Source organism: Numida meleagris, chromosome 3 (genome assembly GCF_002078875.1).
Source record: "Numida meleagris isolate 19003 breed g44 Domestic line chromosome 3, NumMel1.0, whole genome shotgun sequence".
Classification (NCBI taxonomy): domain Eukaryota; kingdom Metazoa; phylum Chordata; class Aves; order Galliformes; family Numididae; genus Numida; species Numida meleagris.
The window spans coordinates 27,768,929-27,788,973 of record NC_034411.1 but is presented as its reverse complement, the minus strand read 5'-3'; the positions used below and the strand labels follow the sequence as shown (position 1 = coordinate 27,788,973).

Genomic DNA, 20,045 nt, shown 5'->3' with positions numbered 1-20,045 from the left:
CTTCTAGGGCTCAACAGCCATAGCACCCATAAAAAATAAGACTTCCAGCTTCTCTAGCCACATCCTGGAGTAACAACTCATCTCTCTAGTTATGATATTAACACCAATATAATCTCCGTAACATCAATATTATTTGGGCCTGCAAAAGGTCTATTCCCAATTCCATGCAAGGGTAGACAGAACTCCAAGACTGGGCTTTGCAGTCACCATGCCATGCTTACAAGCAAACAAACAACAACAACAACAAAATCACATAAAACCTCTAGAATTTTTATTTCTGGAGAATTGTTTTTGTTTTCTTAGAAATTGCAAAGATACTCTCTCCAGGAGAGCAGGGGAGAAAAAAAAATAAAGAAAAAAACCCTGATATATTTCCAAGCAATTTTGTTCCAGATAAGCACAAGCGAAGTTATGTATTTCACTCACATGCATGTACAAAAACATTTTAAGTAAAATATTTTTCACACATAACATGAGCATTAGTGTCAGAATTCAGCATATAATCAGATTCGCCTCACCTACCCTATCTAATCTTATTTTCCCACTTTCTTTTTCTAAGCGGGGAACATCTCTTTTCCTGCACAGCATTATGCATATTCAAATTAGTATGAATAGTTTCAGAATTAAATCACTACGTAGCATGGTCTGACCTATGCTAAAGTTTTCACACTGACGTTTAGACAGTGAACTTTGTTGGATGCCAGGTAAAACTTTTCAAAAGGAATAAAAAGGTATCGCTAGAGGGAAACGAATATGATGCACAGCATTCTCTCACCTGCAATCCTCTATCATTCTCATGCAAAATACTTCAAAAGCCTAGTAATTCATGGCAAAATAAATCTCTAAGGACATCAGTGCCACTGGATATGGATGCGTTCAACCCTCAATATTCCAATTTTCCATCCATTCACCTTTGGAAAGAGAAGGGAGAAAGATGAAATGGTAAACTTCTGAGGTGGATGGATCAACAGAGCACTTTACCAGGGACCAGAAAAAAACAACCATGAGAGCAGAGCTTCGTTCCAAGCCATTGTGTAATCTCAGTGTAGCTTAAAATTTGGGGATTACATGGTCAATGAACTTCTCACTAGCTCCTCACACCTAGTAAAATCTTATTTCATTCGTCAGAAGAGCATACCGTCTGTATCTGAGCTGGTGAGCTAGATTTGAAATTTCACTATTTCATGCATGATAGACAGCACCGTACATTCAAAGTCTGCAAACGTTCAGAAGGGAAAGGCTCAGCTACAACGTAAAGCTTCCATATGCACAAAAGGAAACATCCAACGCATGAATGTCAGAAGCAACACAGCATAATGGGTAACAGGAGGTACAGATTTTACTCTGCCATCACTTTTTAAATGTACAAGCCATATGCTGATGCATTTCTAATCTCTGCATAAACAAGCATCCCAAAGAGAATCAATAACACATCTCCATTACACTGCAACAACACAACTGAATCAATAGAGGGTTCAGATTTCGCTTGTAGCAGCGTGTGTAACAGGGCAAAGTGAGTGTGGAAAGGGGATGTGAAATATAAAAGTATGATTAAAAGTAAGACAGAGCATCTGTTCTTGAGCAGTATAAAGAAAGCACTTAAGACTGAGGCTTAAGAGGTTTAACTAAAGCCATCAAGAGCAGCAGATTTTCATTTTTAGCCCATCTGAGGTCTTGCAAATGAGCAAGCTACGCTGACAGCAGCCACTCTGTCCTCTAGCTCCTGAAAATGGTGCAAGGGACTTTGCTTATGAGTCCTAAATTCAAAAATATTCCAAAACAGTTTGGAAAATGCTTGATGTACAGGTGTTCTAACACAGTATCAAAGACAGACCCAAGAACCAAACCAGGTTGAACCTCAAGACCCTCGTCTAGCACAGCCTGTGTATTGTGGAGAACCCTGGATCTGCTGTTTTAAGTACGATGGGCAGTCTGATTTTAGCCCAGTATGACAATTTCAATGATAAGTACTACTGAATATGTAGAAGAGGAAAAACATCTGCCTAGCAGGAGGATTCCCAGACAGGAAAGACTAAATTCAGATTGCTTAACCAATATTGATGGTGTGGATGCCTTTAGCTGAGGTAATCAAGTTGAATTCACTTTATTGGTGCACAGTGGAAAAATAGATACTTCTAAAACACCATTCATCTGGCCTCATTTAGACTTCTACTTCTAGGTCAGACCTATGTTGACCTAAAAATGATACAAACTGGGCCCTGAGCAACAAATTTAGATGCAGAAGTCTAAAGTTCAGCGAGAGGACACCATCCAAAATGCTTTCCTTGTACTATGGCAGTCAAATAGCGCAGCTGTCCTATACTTGTTCATAATAAGCTCTTCTGTTGAAAACAATATAGGTCACTAACATTTCAGTGGCCACCAAAGTATATTCCAGCCAGCAACAGTCCTACCCAAATGGAAGAAAAGCTCACAGCTCTAACAAAACGAAATGAATGGAAAAGGAATGAAGTACCTTTTTTAATAGTAACTAAATCTCCAAAAGACATCTAAGAAGCAAATACTGTTATTCTTTTTTTTACAGTTGAGAAAACAGAGGCATTGAAGTTTTCCTAATGGTTACTCAGAGGGAATCAAAATAAAGATTTCCTGATACATTGGTCCTCTGTTCAACTACTGACTAGGCTTCAAATAGCTAGAATTTACCTCCCAGGAGGAACTTTTAAGACTGTGATGGGCAATTTTACCTTCAATGTCCATAAAAGCCTGTAGCCACACATTCTTAGTAGACATAGAGGAATTTAATGTTTGGCTTCCACTTCTGTAAAATGGAAGAGAAATACAGTAAGGAGAAAAGAACTAAGGCTAGGCATGTTATATGGAAACAAAAAAATACTATGCCTGGAGCTCATCCTTTCAAAAGATAAACTTGCAATACTAAGGACAAACGGGAGGTCTGATAAATCTCCCTCAAACATCCCAATGAGTTACAGGTATAAAGCCAGTTTAAGTGACTGTTCATTCTTGATTCGTGTTCATTCTAGCTTCTTTTGAGAGAGAGATACTCACTGAATCAAGATAAAGACTGAGTTGATCAGCTGAGGACTGTGCAGAACAAAAATTGTCATCAGTCAGCTGAGCCATAAAAGCAAGCAGTAAAATAGATTCTGTTTCAGACTAAGTTGTCAAGATAGCAACTGGCCTGAAGTGGCTACACTCAATCCAGTAAGAGTGAAGGAAAAGTTTGCCCTGACAGCACTGGCTCAAACCAATAGCAAAAGCTGTTATATCCTCTCTGAAAAACCCTACCTTAAACAGTTGGCTGTCAACTTCCCTGATTAAACAATCAAGGAATTAAGGAAGAAGCTCTGCTGGACTCGTCAGTAAGAAGAATCTTGAAGGCACTGGCTTCTGCAGACACAAAATTGTGGATTTAAAATCTTGAGAAATGTATACGAGACAAGAAGAGCTCTGGACGTTCAGAACAAGATTTTTTTTTCAAGGAACGTCCTGGTAGGCTCTCATGAGAGACAGCCCCGGTCTCCCCAGGTGGCCCAAGAGTGCTGTCTTACCTTCTAAGACTGCATTCTGAAAGTAGAACAGTCTATTCTGATGAGCAGAAAGTAAAGCAGGCATGACAAAAGGCCAGCACAAATAACCAAGGAACTCCTGACTGAGCTCAGATGTACAGAAAAATGTACACAGAAATGGAAATGAGAATGGGCTGGCCAGGAGGGATATAAAGACACAGTCCAAGCATGAAGGCAGAGAATTAGGGAAGGCAAAGTTCAGCTGGAGTTGAAACCCATACAAACGTGAAGAAGAGCTTTTCTGCATCTGCTGGAAGCAAAAGAAAGGTTAAAGAAAATGTGAGTTTGCTGTTCAACAACCTGGAAATAAAGGCCGCAATTTACGAGACTGATGTACTCAGCACCACTACGCACTTTCACTGTTTAGTAGACCCAGGGGGCAGACTTAAAAGAGTGCGGGGGGACAAGGTATTATGTGGAGCAAAGGAAGACTGAGTTAGCAGGAACTTTAGCCAACTAGACACTCACGAGTCCATGTAAACAGACAGGAATGCATCTGAAGACACCAAAGGAGCTAACTGATGGCACTGTAAGGCCACACTCCAGCATCTTTGCCAGGTCATCATCATCAGTGAAGGCTCTCCCACCAGTGAAATTACCCAACTTAAGACTGTCTTGTTGCCTGCAACAGTTAACAATTGTGTGGCCAGCATGTTGAAATTACTAATTCTCTCTGTATTGTACTTGCGAGACCTTACCTGGAGGACTGCATTCACTTTCATGCTTCCTCTTATAATAAGAGCAGTGCAGCAGTTTTGTTGGAAAATCACTAAGATGGTTAGAGGACTGTAGCAGAAGACAAGCTTGTTTTTTTCAGATACAAGAATAGGAAAAGCCATGGAGAGATCTCCTTGTCTACAACCACTTAATATGCAGGTTAGAGAAGACAAAGTCAGACTGAACTCAGAGATGAACAGTGACGGAAAATGAAGCAATGAACACAAGCTGAAACATGGAAATTCCAGCTGGATGCAAGAATATTTTTTTTCCTATGAGGGCAGTCAAATGCTGGCCCACGTTGCCCAGAGAGGTTTAGTCTCACCATCCTTGCAGATATTCAAAACTCAATGAGATGGGGCCCTGAACAACCTGCTCTATTTGCCTTGGCTGGACCAGAAAGCTCCAACCCTAATTATTCAGTGATTCTGTGACTTAACAAATCTCTTCACAGCTATTTTCCACTTTTAACATCCTCATTAGTCTGCCAAAGCAAGCCATGACACTATCGAATGCATACAGTTATCTTCAATCTCATGAGTCAGGATGGAGCAAAGAAGCCAGCTATGAGGGGAGATGAAGTGCACTACACATCAAACCTCTCATAATGATTTCATGCAAGGTCCCTCATACACCAGGGCCAGCTCCATTTATACATCATAGCCATCAGAGTACTCTTTTGGTTTGTTCCAAGTCCATCAGAACTAAATAAAAAAGGCCCCCTCTCTTCACATCTTCTTCATCTTTTTCTTGCAGCGCTGGTTGAAGACAGGTGAGGATCCCATCAGACTGTCAGCAGAATGAGAACCATAGCTGCTCTCAGAGCCATTGGGGCTCTGTGCTATCCCAGCTTCGCTCATTCCTGACATAGGTTCCTCAAAGACATCACTGCCTAGGACCCCATGGCCATGAACATTGGCCTCCTCATTTTCCTGTGGCTCCATTTTCACCTGCGCCAAGTTCCAGAGTGGGGAAGCATTCACCTCAGCCCCTAGAGAAAGAAAAAGCATATGTTAACAACCAAGTAAGAGGATAAATTATGAACGGTAAGCGGATGCAAGGGACAACGGCGCCAGTAAAGAAGTAAAAGCAATCCTACAGGTGAATTTGTCTGGAGAAGAATAACCATCAACCAGTGTGAAACAATAAAAAAAAAAACCTGTCAGCTTTTTTTTTTTAATAGCCCAGTAGTTTCAGCTCTAAAAAATATGATGCTATGCTTTAAAAGCAAATGCTCTCCTTTCACAGCCATCCTCTGCGTGGTTTCTTCCATGAGAAATAACAGCTTAGAAATAACAAGAAATAAAGAGACTCCATCACTCTCCAGGAAGGAGTGTCTCAGCAGCAATGAGTATGCCAACAGCACACAGACTATACACTGTACAAGCAGGACTTAGAATGGAATGGTTGTAAGAGACCTTTAAAGTTCATCTAGTCCAACTACCTGACCTTTTCAGGGCTAGCCAAAAGTTAAAGCATATTAATGAGGGCATTATCCAAACAACTCTTGAACACTGGGCATCAGCCACCTCTCTAGGAATGCTGTTCTAGCGTGTGACCGCTCTCACAGTAAAAATAATTTCCCTAATGTCCAGTCTGAACCTCCCCGATGCAGTTTTGTGCAGTTTTCTCACGTCTTGTATCCAGTTATCAGAATCAGTGCAGACCTGGCCTTGCGAGCAGCAGCCAGGCCTACACAGCTCCAGTGAGGGACGGGCACCAACACAGGGGCCAAGAGGGGCGAGAAGTGACAGACCTGAGGGAGGACATTCACTGTAGATAACAAATACTAAATCCACCCCCTCCTAAGACAACAGTATGGTTAAAAACATAGGCCATAAATGTTTAATTCCTCTAAAAACTGTTTGAACATAACTCAACAGCAACAATGAATGAGTTCTTATCACAGGGGTGGCCAGATGCACACTCAAGAGGAATCTTCCCATTTTTAATTCATCCCACAGAGGAAGATTGGCCAATCTATGCTAGGGCAACATGTTTTTGTTTGTTTTGTGTTTCATTTAGACTAGTGTGCAAACTGTGAGCAGATTGAGGATTTTCTGACTAAGATTATGAAACCGTGCTTCTTAAAAACAGCAAATGTTTTGTCCCCAAGAGTAGTAATTACAGAATGCATTATTTCTTCTTATTTAAAGTTTTAAGAGAGACAAAAATCCTATGAAAAACACACTAATTGGGCCCCTTGCTGACATGCGCATAATGAGCCCAAATCTTATCAAAGCCTAAAATCTCTCACTTTTACATCTGATCCCTCTTTTGAGGGGTTAAATTCACGTGGAAAGTAAAACAAACTAAGAAGCTAGGTTTTATTAAGTTTTGCAAACCTCGTGTCTCAAATTGTTTAAAGCACAACCAAACCTCTTGTATGTACTATTACTATTCCCTGTTACTAATATACGCCTATCAATAGTCCCTTATTACTAAGTAGTTACACCGAGAACGAGTCTCCCAACCTGTCTGTACTGTGAACTTTCCCTTATGTAGGAATCAGGAATCTTTTCAATAGCCATGTAGCCCAAACCAGAGCTTAGGTGGCAAGGGCAGACAACACAGCCTGAATCAGTTCAGCAGTCAGACAGCAAGCAATAGCTGAAGTGCTTTCCAATGTCCAGCAGCCTTAAAGAAAAGTTCTTTTTCTGTTAACCACAAGTGAATGTATTCCTCTCAACAGCAGTGGACACATCATTAAAATGCTATTAGTTCCACAGAGTTGCAGCTCCAGCATGCACAATAATCAAAGGTGCTCACTAAACTTATTGTTTCTTTCTTTCATCAATTGCTCTGCATTGCTCAACCTTATTCCCTTCAGCTCTATTACCTGTCATCAAGAGTGTCACTAAGGACTAACAGTACTTAAGCAGTGACACTGCACATTTCATCTTCAAAGCACTTCAACATCCAAGTACTCCACAAATGAGCTAATCCTCATCTATCGGTCTGTGTGACGAACAAGATCCCCAGTTTGGCCTCTATTTCTCCAGCTGTACTGAAATTAAGCAGCTAGCCCACAGCTGTAACCCCTGGCATAAGTGAAAACACGTGCAGAACAGGGAAGGCTGAAAGGACATTTCACCATCTGACACCATTGCACCGCTACCCTCCCTACAGGTCTCACGCTTGCATATTTGAGCTGGTGGTGTCCTAATTGCAGCAGCTTTCTCTCCCTTCTTGTGATATTACACTCTTCAGCCTGCCCATCTCTAGACTGGGACTTCTTACAGCGATGAGATTTCCAAAGACCCTTGTGAAGTGAAGAGGGATTTTCAGGGAGGAACAGAGCACTTGTATTCTTAATTAGAAAACATCAATTCGGTATCAGAGAGGAAAGAGGCATTTAATATACAGCTAGTATGCTAACCTCCAGGTCTCAAGTGGTAGATGCTACACCAGGCTTTCCAGATGAATCACTTGCGACCCCAGATGGGCCAGAAGAACCTGCTATTCTCTCTCCTGCAAAAACGTGACCACTTCACATCTCAGAAGTACTATGGAAAACAATACAAGCTTTCAGAAACACATCAGATGGATTTGTGTGGGTTCTGTGTTTTTGCTTTTTTTTTTTTTTTTTTTTTTTTTTTTTTAATTCAGCAGAATATGCTACTTCTTAAAAAAGCTAAGGAACTGAGAGGTACACTCTGCCCTCAATACATAATACATATGTTAAGGTTAATATTTCATTTTTTTAGATCAGATTTTTAAAAGAAACATTTATTATTGCAGAGACTGGTAGAATTCAGAAGGTTCTAGAAAAGAAAAAAGTTCGTTTTTGAGAGAAGAATATTGACTTCACTTTCTGTAAAACTCAGTGCTATCAAAATGGTGCAGAGAATAAAGCTGGCATATATAGACACAGAAATGGTACAGCAGCAGCAGGCTGTCCAGTGCTGGCCACCAGTGTGCATCAGTGACAACATATAGGGATGACTTTGAGAAATAGGGTGCAGTCTCCATAGCAGCTCCACTCATTGTCTCACTTTCCATGGTGGCAGCTAACTAAAACAGGCTTTCAGGAAACCTGCAAGAGGAGGAGAGACTCCCACAAGCACATTTCACTTAAATCAATGATAAACTTTCATACAGCAATGGCTGTCACTACCAGGATGTCCTCCAAATACAGAGGATTGCACAAGAATCATTAGTATTTTCCAAACTCATTCAGTGCCTAACCTAAGTAGATTCCTGAATTTACTCCAGTCACAAGGAATATAGCCTTCAACCTTTCAGTAATATGAAACACTGGACAAGAATTCCAGACTACCCAGAAAAGAAGTACAAAACCAAACTAAAACAAAGAAACAAAGAAAACCCCACCTGTACTTCTACTCCTCCTTAGTAGAAATAAGAATAAAACTCTGATTTCTTTTCATATAAAAATCCCAGAGTTATTTCTGTCCTTATTACATCAGACTGGGAGAAAGACCCCAGCACTCACATCTGCAGCAACCAATAAGAAAGCCAAGAATGACCATCCCCTAAAGATAAACACCATAGAAGCAATTTTGTGTTCTTCAGGGGAAATGACTTGTTTTGGAAGCAACGTTAAAGATCATCTAGTTCCAAACCCCCTGCCATGGACAGGGAACATTTCATTAGATCAGGTTGCTCAAAGCCCCATCCAACCTGGCCTTGACCACCATCAGGGATGGAGCACCCATAGGCAATTTGTTCCAGCACCTCACCACCCTCTTAGTGAAGAATTTCCTCCTACCATCTAATCTCAATCTCCTCTCTTTTTGTTTGCAACTGTTCCCCCTTGTCCTATCACTACCTGATCATACAGAACAGCTGAGGGACTGCTTCGAGTAGTAACAACAAGCAACTACCTGAAGTCTGTGGGGAAGCTTCTACTTCCAAATTTGCAGAGAATCGCTCACTTTGAGCTCCAAGAACTCCAACTGGCAAAGACTGGTCACCAGAAGCAAGATCTCCTTCCAGCTCCTCGCTTATGGGGAAAGTGATATCACTAACAGGTTCCTCCTTAATCTTCACAGGCTTTGTGTCTTCTGCTGCCTTTTCAGGGTTGACAATCTTCTCATACTCTTCAGAGAGCTGCTTGCTAACCTGTCAAAGATCAGGGAAGATTAAAAAAAAAAAAGGCAGGAAAGGTCACAGTGATTTCAGAGACTGATGGCAGTTACATTGCAGTGTGCTTTCCACTTAGAATATTATTGTCTGATGTGGCTGAACAAGTACGCAAGTACACAGAAAAAAAAAAAGATCGTTTCCCCCTTTAAGGACACCTTCTACCCTTATCAAGGAACTTTAACAGGAGGCTTAATTCCTTAACACATCTGCTTGATAAACACGAGCAGATTCATTTCACAAGCAGAAACTATGAGGCCCAGAAATTTAAGCAAAGGAAAAATCAAGACAGAAGTACCTCAGTTTTATTCTTTGGTTGTACCTGTAAGTTTCTCCTGTCTATCAGTACTAAAACTTACTCCAGCATTAAAAAAAACAAGATCAGAAATTCATTAGGTTCTGTAGTCATCACTAGAAAAGCCTGGTTACCTTCAGTGAGATTCACAGCAAAAAAAAAACGCAGTTTTCTCCAAACAAGTGAAACAAACACAGGAATGAGATATGGAACAATCTCTTTGCTTCTTGAAGCATTTAAACTGTAAGCAATTAAATTAAGACTTCTAGATTTAGTATGCTTCTAACAAGTACTTGTTTGTACCACTTCAATTCCAACATTCAGTCAACTGTGTTCAGGAAAAGCACAAGGCCTTTTTATACAAGAAGCAAGAAAGAAAAATAACAGCAGAGCTTATTTCCCCCTTCTGTATAAGTTTCTACACACAGAGGCTAGTGTGGACCTTAGCCTATATGAAGACCAGAGTAAGTAAGACAACAACTGACTGTGGGATGAAAGTGAATTGCATCAGCTGAATGATACAGAAAACCCAAATTCCAGAAGGAGACAACATCTGGGTATCAGGTTGCAACTGTTAACTACAAGCAGTTTCACAACCCTTCAAACCAGGGAAGACAATAAATAAATAAATAAATAAATAAATAAATAAATAAACAAACATCCAACAACACAAGAGTATCTTTTAACTAATGCAATCATGCAAACAGTCCCTTGGAACAGAAACACTTTTAAATGAGGACAAATCTTGATGATACTATTTTTATGCACAAGCCAGAGTCCATCACAATTTGCATACTACATGTACTTATAGGTGTTTCTGATTTATGCTACCTCTGCAACACACGAAGTGACAACCCTGGGAAAAGAAGGAGTACAAGCAGCTGCTCCAAGATGAGTCAACTAGCACTCTCATATAGCGTAACAATGAGGAAGAGAAAGATTATTTGTGGTAGGTTTTGCCTTTGGTCATGGGCTACCTACTTGATTCAAGTCTTGCTTTTTGGTGAGTAGAAATAAAATTACCACATCAACTCTTGCATTACTGTAAGTCTTCTGTCACCCAAATAAAATGACAGATATGCACCAAGATAAACTATGCCCTTATTCATACAACCTACATTTATATGGCATCTCTCATTCCCAGGAGATTTAACAGCTCCTCTCCTTTCTCCACAGAAGTACAGCTCCCTACAGATTGGAAGGCAGTACTTGTTCAGCAACTCATATCAGTACAGTACTAGCCCTATACTTTAATTGCTTAAGCGAGCCACCCCTTGCTAATGCCAACACAGCCATTGTACACCTAAGTAATTTCTGTTCATCTCCTTCCTTATTTTATGAAATGGTAAGCAGCCAAACATCCCATTAAAGCAAAAAATTCCGTTGACCTGTCATTACTGACTTTACTTCGACTTTAAATTTTTGTCTGGGCCATTCCACAGCTGGGGGCCTCCCCTTAAACCTAAACCATCAGCACAGCATTCTTAGCCTCTGCAGGGACACAAGTAAGTCATCTCAGCCAAAAAATCCTATTTCCCTTTTCCTTCATGACTCTTCTCCATACCATGAGGTTTTTTGGAAATCTGGAAATTGGAAAACCTCAGTACTGTTACAGGAACATACGATTGTACTGGAGCCACGCATCTTGGTGCTGCCAGCTCTCCAGTGCTCCTCTCACCTGAAGCATATAGCTGTGGTAATCCTTAATGCGGTGTTGCCAGAACTTCTGCAGTGAGAGCACGCTGCCAATGCCCACTTCGTGAAAGACCTGCTCCATGACATCCGGGAAAGGAGTGTGCCCCAGTCGGGCTTCTCGATCCACAGCAAAGCGCAGCAGCTTGGTGAACTTCAAACAGTACTCGTGGGCTATGTCTGTCAGGGTCTCCAGGACACTCTCATTGGCACACTCAAAGCCCGTGTGAGCCAGGATAGTGGCCATTGACTGGTAGAGAAGCTGCCGGCAGGAGGACCAACTCAGCTCAGTCACAGGCTCTCCTTTTCCTCTAAAAAAAAACCAGAAAGGAGAAAAATAGCACACCTCCAAAAACTGAAATAATTTATCAGTTCAAAACATACTTTCAGTATGAACATGATCTACACAGGAAAAGCAAGTTGTTTGGGGTTCACCACAGCTTCTCCGTTACATAAGAATAAATCTAGCACAGGTTTATCAACTTTCCCTCCTTCCCTTTCCCTCAAAATCAGCACTACTGAGTCCCATTTTTACTTTTAATGCCATAAGAATCCTTGGGTGATTCATAAGTGTGGGATGCAAATCTTCTGAATCCTTAAGCAACTCCCTTCCCACCAAAGAGCTTTTCTCCTAGAGATGTGAATTAAACGGGTACTTGACACAAACAACAAAAAAGGGCATTTTAAATAACAAATGTAAATCATTTCCCCTCTCAGTTAATTACATTTCTCTTCCTTATTATCTCTGATGTCATAGGCCTAATAGTCAGATACAATGGCTTCTGGGATAGACAAGATTTGAATTTATAATGCAAAAGACACATATAAAAAGTCAGAAATGGGAACGTTTCATAGAGCTATACTACAGCCAGGAAGACCACTTCCATATCCTCACTCCCAATAATCACATTGCATGACAGCGAACTAGGTATCCCAATTTGTGACAGAGCAAGCAAACAGAAAGCCTTCCAGGAAGCCTGGAGAGGTTCTGCCTTAAAAGCAGCATTCCTTGACCTTGAACGGACCTCTCTTCTCTGTTCTGCTAAGCAGGCATACATGACAGTGCAGGACAGAGGAGACAGAACAACTGACATGCGCACTTCCCATACCATTCAGTTACAGTCAAGCAACCAAATTTTTCAACACTATGTGTTAACAGATATTCCATGCAGGAAAAAAGAAGAGGTAGGACAAGTTTTAACAAGAAATGTAAACATCCATGGTAGAACCGTATTTCTAAATCCACAGTTAAACTTATGCGATTTATTCACCCCTAATAATCCTCAGCTGCTGATGTCAAAAATCAAGTGTCCTTTTGCTAAGCACGGTATTTATTTACTTTCTTCCACTCCATTCGGAATCAGTGGTTGAAGAAAGCTAGCAATTTCACCCTTCATTTGTTTCTGATCAATTTCTTCCAACATCTCATTCAGCCCACTCTGAGACTATGTCTCACTCTCCCCATACACTATTTGCGCACAATCTTTCCAGTAACAAGATTAAACAGCACACAGACAACACCGATGATTTACATAGAAAGCAGCACTAGTCTCGGTAAAATTCTCCCTACTCTGCCTCTCCAATACGCCACCGAGAACCCTTCAGCCTCACTGAGACACTGGGTCAAAGAGCCATAGCTACCTCTGATCCTCAGAACTGACCCATACAAAACCACTGAAACACAGCAGCAGTAAAGACAACATCAGAGAAGTGACAATGGGAGGTTAAGCTCAGAGCTATGAGGACTGAAGCCCAGAGGTTCACTTTCAAGAAAACCAGCTCAGCTCAACAATTTCTGCTTATTCAAGTAAGGTGGCAGAGGGGTGGCAAGCACACTATATTAAGAGCTGCAGGTGACGCTATTACCAAGTGGATATTAAGAACAGCATGCGGAGCTCAGGTCATGGATGCATCCCAGCCATTAACTGCTGGAAAATGACTCACATCCCAGTTTCCTAATCAATTACGTGACTACTATGGAAAGAAAACAGCCGGTGCTCTGGCAAAATGAATTAAAAGCTCATCAGTTCCCTTCTAAACCAAGTGTCATCCGTGCTGTTTTTACATCTTCCTAACTCTCCCCTCCACCTCTCAGGGACAGATTTCTGCAGCTTACAAAGAGCCATACGTCTCATACAATGCTGGGACAAAGAGGTTACAACAAAAAAGAAGGAAAAAAAAAAAAGAAAGAAAAACAATCAGAAAGCAACCACCAACATTTATGCCTAAAAAAAAGGGAAATTTAGGGGGATTTCGGTTCCAAAATGGTACTCAAAACATCAAACACTACATTACAATTAATACAGAGATAAATAGAGAGCTGCTATTGATGGTTTGCCAGTCCCACAAAGCGCTATGGGCAAACTTAAGCTAGACACAGAATGTGGCAGTCCAAGCAGAATATTCAGCCATTTCTAAAGTGGATATGCACATAGTAATGCATATCACTGTTCAGAAAGCAGCACGGAATGTCATATCTCTTTTAAATTCCTAGAGGAGAAGAAACTAATTGCCAGCATTAAAATGCAGCGAGGTCACTGTGCTGGAAGGGATATAATCAACTTGAAGTCTAATCAATTAAAGACAAAGAGAAAAGAAATTTCAGGTACTGTACTCAAACGCAACTCCCCTCCTCTTGTTCTTGGTAAGGTCAATCAATTTTGTTTTGTTTTTCTTATTTTTTCTTCCCTTGATTTCCTGTTTTCCACAACAAACAATAGAGGGAAGATGATTAAAAACCTGATTAGACAGAAAAAAAAAATGGAAACATCGCTACAGACGCTAAGAGAAAACAACACTATCTTTTTTCTTCATCTCCTTTAACTTTCAGGTACCATCTAATAAGAAGACAAACAGAAATATAGACACATTTAAGTTGAGAACAGCTATGATCAAGTCTTCCCCAAAAGGACCAGCAAACTTCTTTCCCCCAGTCACCACAGGTAGAGTGCGCTGGTCTTAGATCTCATCAACACCTCCAAAAGCAACCCCTCAAATCCTATTATGCAGAATGCCATTGTCTGCAGTACTTGCTGCTTTCCCAAAGGCTCCCCATGCAGCTGCCATCCAAAACCAAGCCTACAATACCAATGTCAAGTAGCTGCAAGTAAACAAGAGAGCTTTAATCCCTAAAATTCTGTCACCAGAGATTAACAAGACCAGCAGTTAGGTCTGTGACTTGGAGGTGATCACCTCTATGGAAGATATAGTATGAAACCTGTCACAAACACTGGTCACCTTCTCACTCTTTAGTTTTCTGTTCCCAACAGAGGTCTATATTTCCGTGAGTCACCAACACTAGATGACGTTCCAGACAGAAATCAACCTGCCAAGATACAAATTCATCAGATCCAAAGCTGAGCCTTCTCCCACTGCTACCAACACATCTGCAACATGCAGAACTTTACAACAACACACAAGAGAAAAATGAGCAGTTTACACCAATTGGGCTTATCTTCATTATTCATAAGGTTTCAGAACTCACAAAACGCTCATTTTCTGCGCCAGCCTGTTAACATGGGACACAGCCATTCCCCAAAAGCACTACAGTCCATTCACCCAGGCTCCTCTGCTGTAAAGACTTTTTTTTCTAAAAGGAAAGGAGAGCTCATGGTCTATTTGCCGTGCAGTCACCTTAGGGGAAAGTGTTTGGGCTGAGTAAATACACGGATCAACAGCTGAGATTCACTCACCTGTGGTACTGGACTGAAGCGCTCTTCTCCCTTGTAGGAGAGCATAAGCTAGTGGCAGATGGAGGGAGGGATTGTTTTCTTATGGACACGTTAGTTTTATGAAACATTTCATTGTAGAGTTGAATTTCTACCAAATTAGGCGCATCAAGGTCATTTTGCAGCCATTTTTTCCCAATACAATAAAATAAAGGAGAACATTGGAAAAAAAAAGAGATTATACTGATCAGAGAGTGTATCAGAGAACAAAAAACACCAACTCAACATGAAAAATAAGATTCCTTTCAGGAAAGGGCCTCTTTCCACCTCATCCTGAGTAAGCCTCTTTTCAAATATCTCTGCTATGCCTGCAGGAGGATGCACACGTATACACAGAAACTGCTCAACAGATAATGGCAGCACGTAATAGCTAACGTTTGGAAAATAAATCAGGTCCCAGTGGGACAGCATAGAACGCCAGAAAGTTTAGGAGGTGGACTGAAATACTTTATCCACCAGGATAAGCATGTTCTGCCTGCTTTGATTTCACTGCTCCAAATCCCCCCCAGTGCTAAACCTGCTATCCCATCAACACATGCTTCCCTACTTCTGTACAGACATTTCTTAACTATTAGACCTTCTGCCATGAGCTGTCTTCCCATTGTGAGCTCCCAGTTCAATTCTCAGATAATCATTCAATACAAAGCACACACGATGTGGTCACAAAAACAAATGACAGAATGACAGAGAAATCTGTTAAGAAAGCAACCATGTACACATACACACAAAAAAAGTCCTCCAGAGTGCCACATAATTAGTAAGTTAGGTTTCTTTTGACAACGGATCCATATTAATAGGGGGAAGCTGAACAGAGAGGAAGGAAGAGCTACCAGCCATATTATGGTAAAAATTCCCTGTTGAAATGGCAGCTGTAAGTTTACAGTTCCTTACTTATTCCTCATCAACTATGCTTTAAACTTACCTTCTGTTTCTACACCAGACAAAATCAAATGTTAACCTCCTGTTGTGTATTCCAAGAACTGTTACATCAACAGTCGCAAATCACCGGGACCAGATGGCAATCCACCCAGGAATACTAAAGGAATTCAGGGATGAAACATCTGAATAGCTGTGGTGAATCACCTCTTGCTTGAAAGTGCCACGGCCCATGAGAACCAGAAGGTAGAAAGTGTGAAAATACTCTTTCAGTATATTCAGAAGGAAAAAAAAAAAATGAAAAACTACAGGCTGGTAAGCCTGATACACTCCGGTACATCAGGGAAATCCACAGAAATTGTAAGAACAGAGTTAGAGGACAGATGGGTAAATATGTTATGTTCAGGAAGACTCAAGACAGCTTCTGGAAGAGGAAAAGCTGCTTCACAAGCCTGCTAGAGCCCTCCAAAGCCATCAATAAGCAAGTATATAAGAGATCCTCACTGCAAAGCCAAGGACATTCCTCAGGGAACTGCGCCAAAGTTTTTTTTTTCCACATATTTATCCACAGCCTGAAAAAATGCAGAAAAGGAACAGAGCTCTAATTAAATCTGTTGCTGGCACAGATTTCTGAGGGGGACTGAAAGGACCAGAACAACTGAAAAATATCAGTAAATTAGGTTCTGTCTCTTCATCATCACAAAAGGGATGAGGAAACAGGGATTACAGGTATGGAGTGGCACAGAAAAAAAAAAATCAATCCAGGGGATAACAAAATAGAAGGCAAGGTTGTGAGGTCAAAGGACAAAAATGAATAACAAGGAAACAGAAGAGAACATGGCTATATTAAAGAAACTTGTGATCTAATTCAGGCTGGCAACTCTTCCTTTCTTCTTGTGGACAAATATACCTACATGCTGCTTCTGAGACCTAAGTTACTACTAAAGAAAATGGGACTAAAATATGCATTTAATCTAACACTATAGCTCTGACAATGACACATAAAAGGCACTAAAAAACTAAGCAATATCATGTATCGAGAAGAAGAATGGTCCTCCCTCAATTGTTTTACCCACCAAAGTCAAGCACTGGCAGATCTTATAACTTTATTTTTAATCCTATAAGAATAGGTGCTGTTCTTCATGAAAGTGTCTTAAAACAGCTAAGAGCAAACATGCAACAGCAAACCAAAAGCTTGCCTCCTAGAAAAGCAGAAATGTGTTTGGTTTAGCAGGCACACAGTTAAATCCTACTCTATACCACAGCCCACAATACATCAGTCAGCCACAACGCATTTCATTTCAAAACTGCCCATCGACTTTTTGCAATCTAATCCTTAAACTCCCCCATGTGGTTGACTGTTAAATAACATTTGTTTACTAGCACCTCAGAGACTCTCAAGGGACAGCAAAAGGGCAAAGCAGCCTCTAAACCATAGTGACGGCCGCTGAAAATTTAAAATTAAAGATAAGGCACCAGGGAGGGCAGCAGAGAACACTGCACTGTACAGAAGGCTGCTTCAGCTCCTCAAGCCATAGTGCCATAAAAAGCAGGAGCAATGGGGCTCAAATTTATGCTCACGGGATATCCGTTAACCCCTTTAGACAAATTACTTTATTTCATCCCAGAAGGATGAGGATGTTGATTTAGGCTTACCTTCTGTTTCTCTACCAGCCAAAATCAAACATTAATCCCCTACTGCGTATTCCAAGAACAGTAACATCAACAGTTGCAAATCACCAGGACCAGATGGCAATCCACCCAGGAATACTAAAGGAATTCAAGTTTGAAATATCTGAATTGTTATCCCAGCTGAAACCAGGACAGCATGTTCCTCCAAAAACAGCACTGAAGTCTCGCTTCACTATCCAGAGAGACTATGTTACCAACAGGAAAGTCTTTCAATAAAATTCATTCAATGCTACTCAGCCCATTAAAGATCTAAGGCATTTAACTAATGATATTTTATGGCTGTAAATTTTCCCCATTCCAAAAAAAAAAAAAAGGTATCGCTCACTCCTATATATTTATTGGAGGAGTCCTTAAGAACAGTGAGGATTAATCTCTGAATTTAAACACACAGCCTAAGAGGTACCATGAGACCATGCAAGAAATGGAGCACCTCCTTGTGAATGTAGTGTTCAGCAGAGGGTTGACAAGGAGGAAGTGGCAGTATTATGCAATCAAAGATTGGCTGGTAAGGCGTAATGCAACCTTCCTTTCTAGTTCCTCAAGCCCTTGGCTGGTGGAGCCAGCATTGGAGAGACAGGAACTCCCTGCACCAGCACTCGCTGCCATATCTGATCAGGCTACAAACACTGACAGTAGGATGAGATGGTAGCACCACGCACCTTTGGGTACTGAAATCTAACAAGCAGTAGTTATCAAAGCATACTCTCAGAACCTACAGCTAACAGGCCAACACCCAGTTGTGTATCTTCTGAATTGTCAGAATACAGACAGTTTAGTTGTAAGTGACCGAAATATAAAAGACTTCGCATTCTGTAACTAACTTTGTCAAAATACCATTGAAGATGGCAAAACTGTTCACAAACATTAAGCTGAGTGCTAACGAGACAGAAATCAGCACTACACTTCTGCATTTTATAGATAGGAAGCAAAGGCACATTTGTTTTAAACAACTCGTATGTTGCATGCATCTCAATCTTTCTGTTCCTGGGCCTGTTTTATTCTTTACATACAACTCTTCAGACTTAGGGAACTGACAAAACCACATATATACTTAAAAACACTCAGCTTTCCTGAAGCTGGGATTGATGGAACCATTAAGGTTGGAAAGACCACTAAGGCCATCTAGTCCAACCACCAGCCCATCACACCATGCCCACTAGCCATGTCCCTCAGTGCCACATCTGCGTATTTCTTAAACACTTCCAGGGACAGTGATGACTCCACCACCTTCCTGGGCAGACTGTTCCAGCACCTCACTGCTCCTTCTGAGAAGAAATTTTTCCTGATATCCAACTTGAAAGAACCCAAGGAAATGCCAACACACCTGTAGAAATCACTCTCTGGGTCACTGTGCCTCAGCTGGAATGGCATTTTGGGGGGCTTGCTGTCCAGAGGAAGCAGGTCATCGGGTAGAGGTGGGGAGGCCGGACGAGAGGGCAGAGGTTCATTGTCTTCTGTCTTGATGCCCTCCGCTTGCTGCTGGTTTTGTGCCTGGGCCATGGCGATGAGGCTGCGCAGCCGCCGGTTGTGCTGGATGAGCTGGATGGTGTGGATGGTGAGGCTGCAGGGCTCGGAGGGGACGTCCAGCATGGTGGTGGGCCGCGGTTTGTTCGCTGATGGCTGGTGCAGCGGAGGGTCCTGCACTTCCACTGTGCGGAACTCGCGCTGGAGCAGGTCGAAAGAGCTGCGGTTGGCCTGGTTGGATGGCACCGGGATCTCACCCCAGTAGCGCAGCATTTTTACACAGGATTGTCCTCAAGGCGCAGGGAAGGCTCCCAGACACTGTAGTACAAGTCGTGGGAAGAAGCTCTCGGCTCTGGGCAGCAACAAACTGGCGCTGGCCTAGGAACAGAGCAAATAACTGACGTCAAGAAAACACTTCCAATGTCACCGTGAGAAATGCAGCTTTCAAGACAGCATCAGGATGCAACGTCCGTGCAACAAATCGCACAGCTGTTTCTCCTAAGGAGGGAGAAAGAAGAAAGCAAAGCAGCTGCGAGGAGTGAACGACTTCTATGCAGAAGGGGGCTGCGCAGCCCCAGCCCCGCACAGCGATCCGGGCCCTGACTTGTGCCAGGAAAGTCGGCGGAGGGGAAGGCCACAAGCTCGGCTCCACCGCGACGCCGACCCCGGCCCCGGCCCCGGCCCCGGCCCCGGCCCCGGCCCCGGCCCCGGCCCCGGCCNGCCCCGGCCCCGGCCCCGGCCCCGGCCCCGGCCCCGGCCCCGGCGTACCACACTCCCCGCCGCCCGACCGGAACTCGGCACCGGTCCGCCGCCAAACGCGGCTCCCCGGAGCCACCGCTCTTCCGCACGGAGCGCAGAGCTCCGGCGGCCGCCGTCTCCCTTCTCCGCTCCTCCCGCCGCCCCCCGCCGGTCTCGCCCCTCGCGCTG

The 20,045-nt window shown here is 42.2% G+C and overlaps 1 protein-coding gene across 3 annotated transcripts; it reads right to left on the bottom strand.

The window, feature by feature from the left end:
- SUPT7L (SPT7 like, STAGA complex gamma subunit) lies at positions 250–20,042 on the bottom strand. Of its 3 annotated transcripts, XR_002436549.1 has the most exons (6): positions 19,887–20,042; positions 18,979–19,496; positions 11,345–11,669; positions 9,113–9,350; positions 7,648–7,774; positions 5,124–5,259 (listed from the first exon to the last, which is right to left on the bottom strand). XR_002436549.1 is itself a non-coding variant. In XM_021390298.1 (5 exons), the coding sequence occupies exons 2-5, from the start codon at positions 19,389–19,391 to the stop codon at positions 4,997–4,999; spliced, it is 1,242 nt and encodes a 413-aa protein (XP_021245973.1). In that variant the 5' UTR covers positions 19,392–19,496; positions 19,887–20,042; the 3' UTR covers positions 250–4,996. The 3 variants fall into 3 exon arrangements, 2 of the variants coding, with proteins under 2 accessions (XP_021245973.1, XP_021245974.1); XM_021390298.1 differs by lacking the exon at positions 7,648–7,774 and having other exon boundaries at positions 250–5,259; positions 9,110–9,350; XM_021390299.1 differs by lacking the exon at positions 7,648–7,774 and having other exon boundaries at positions 250–5,259.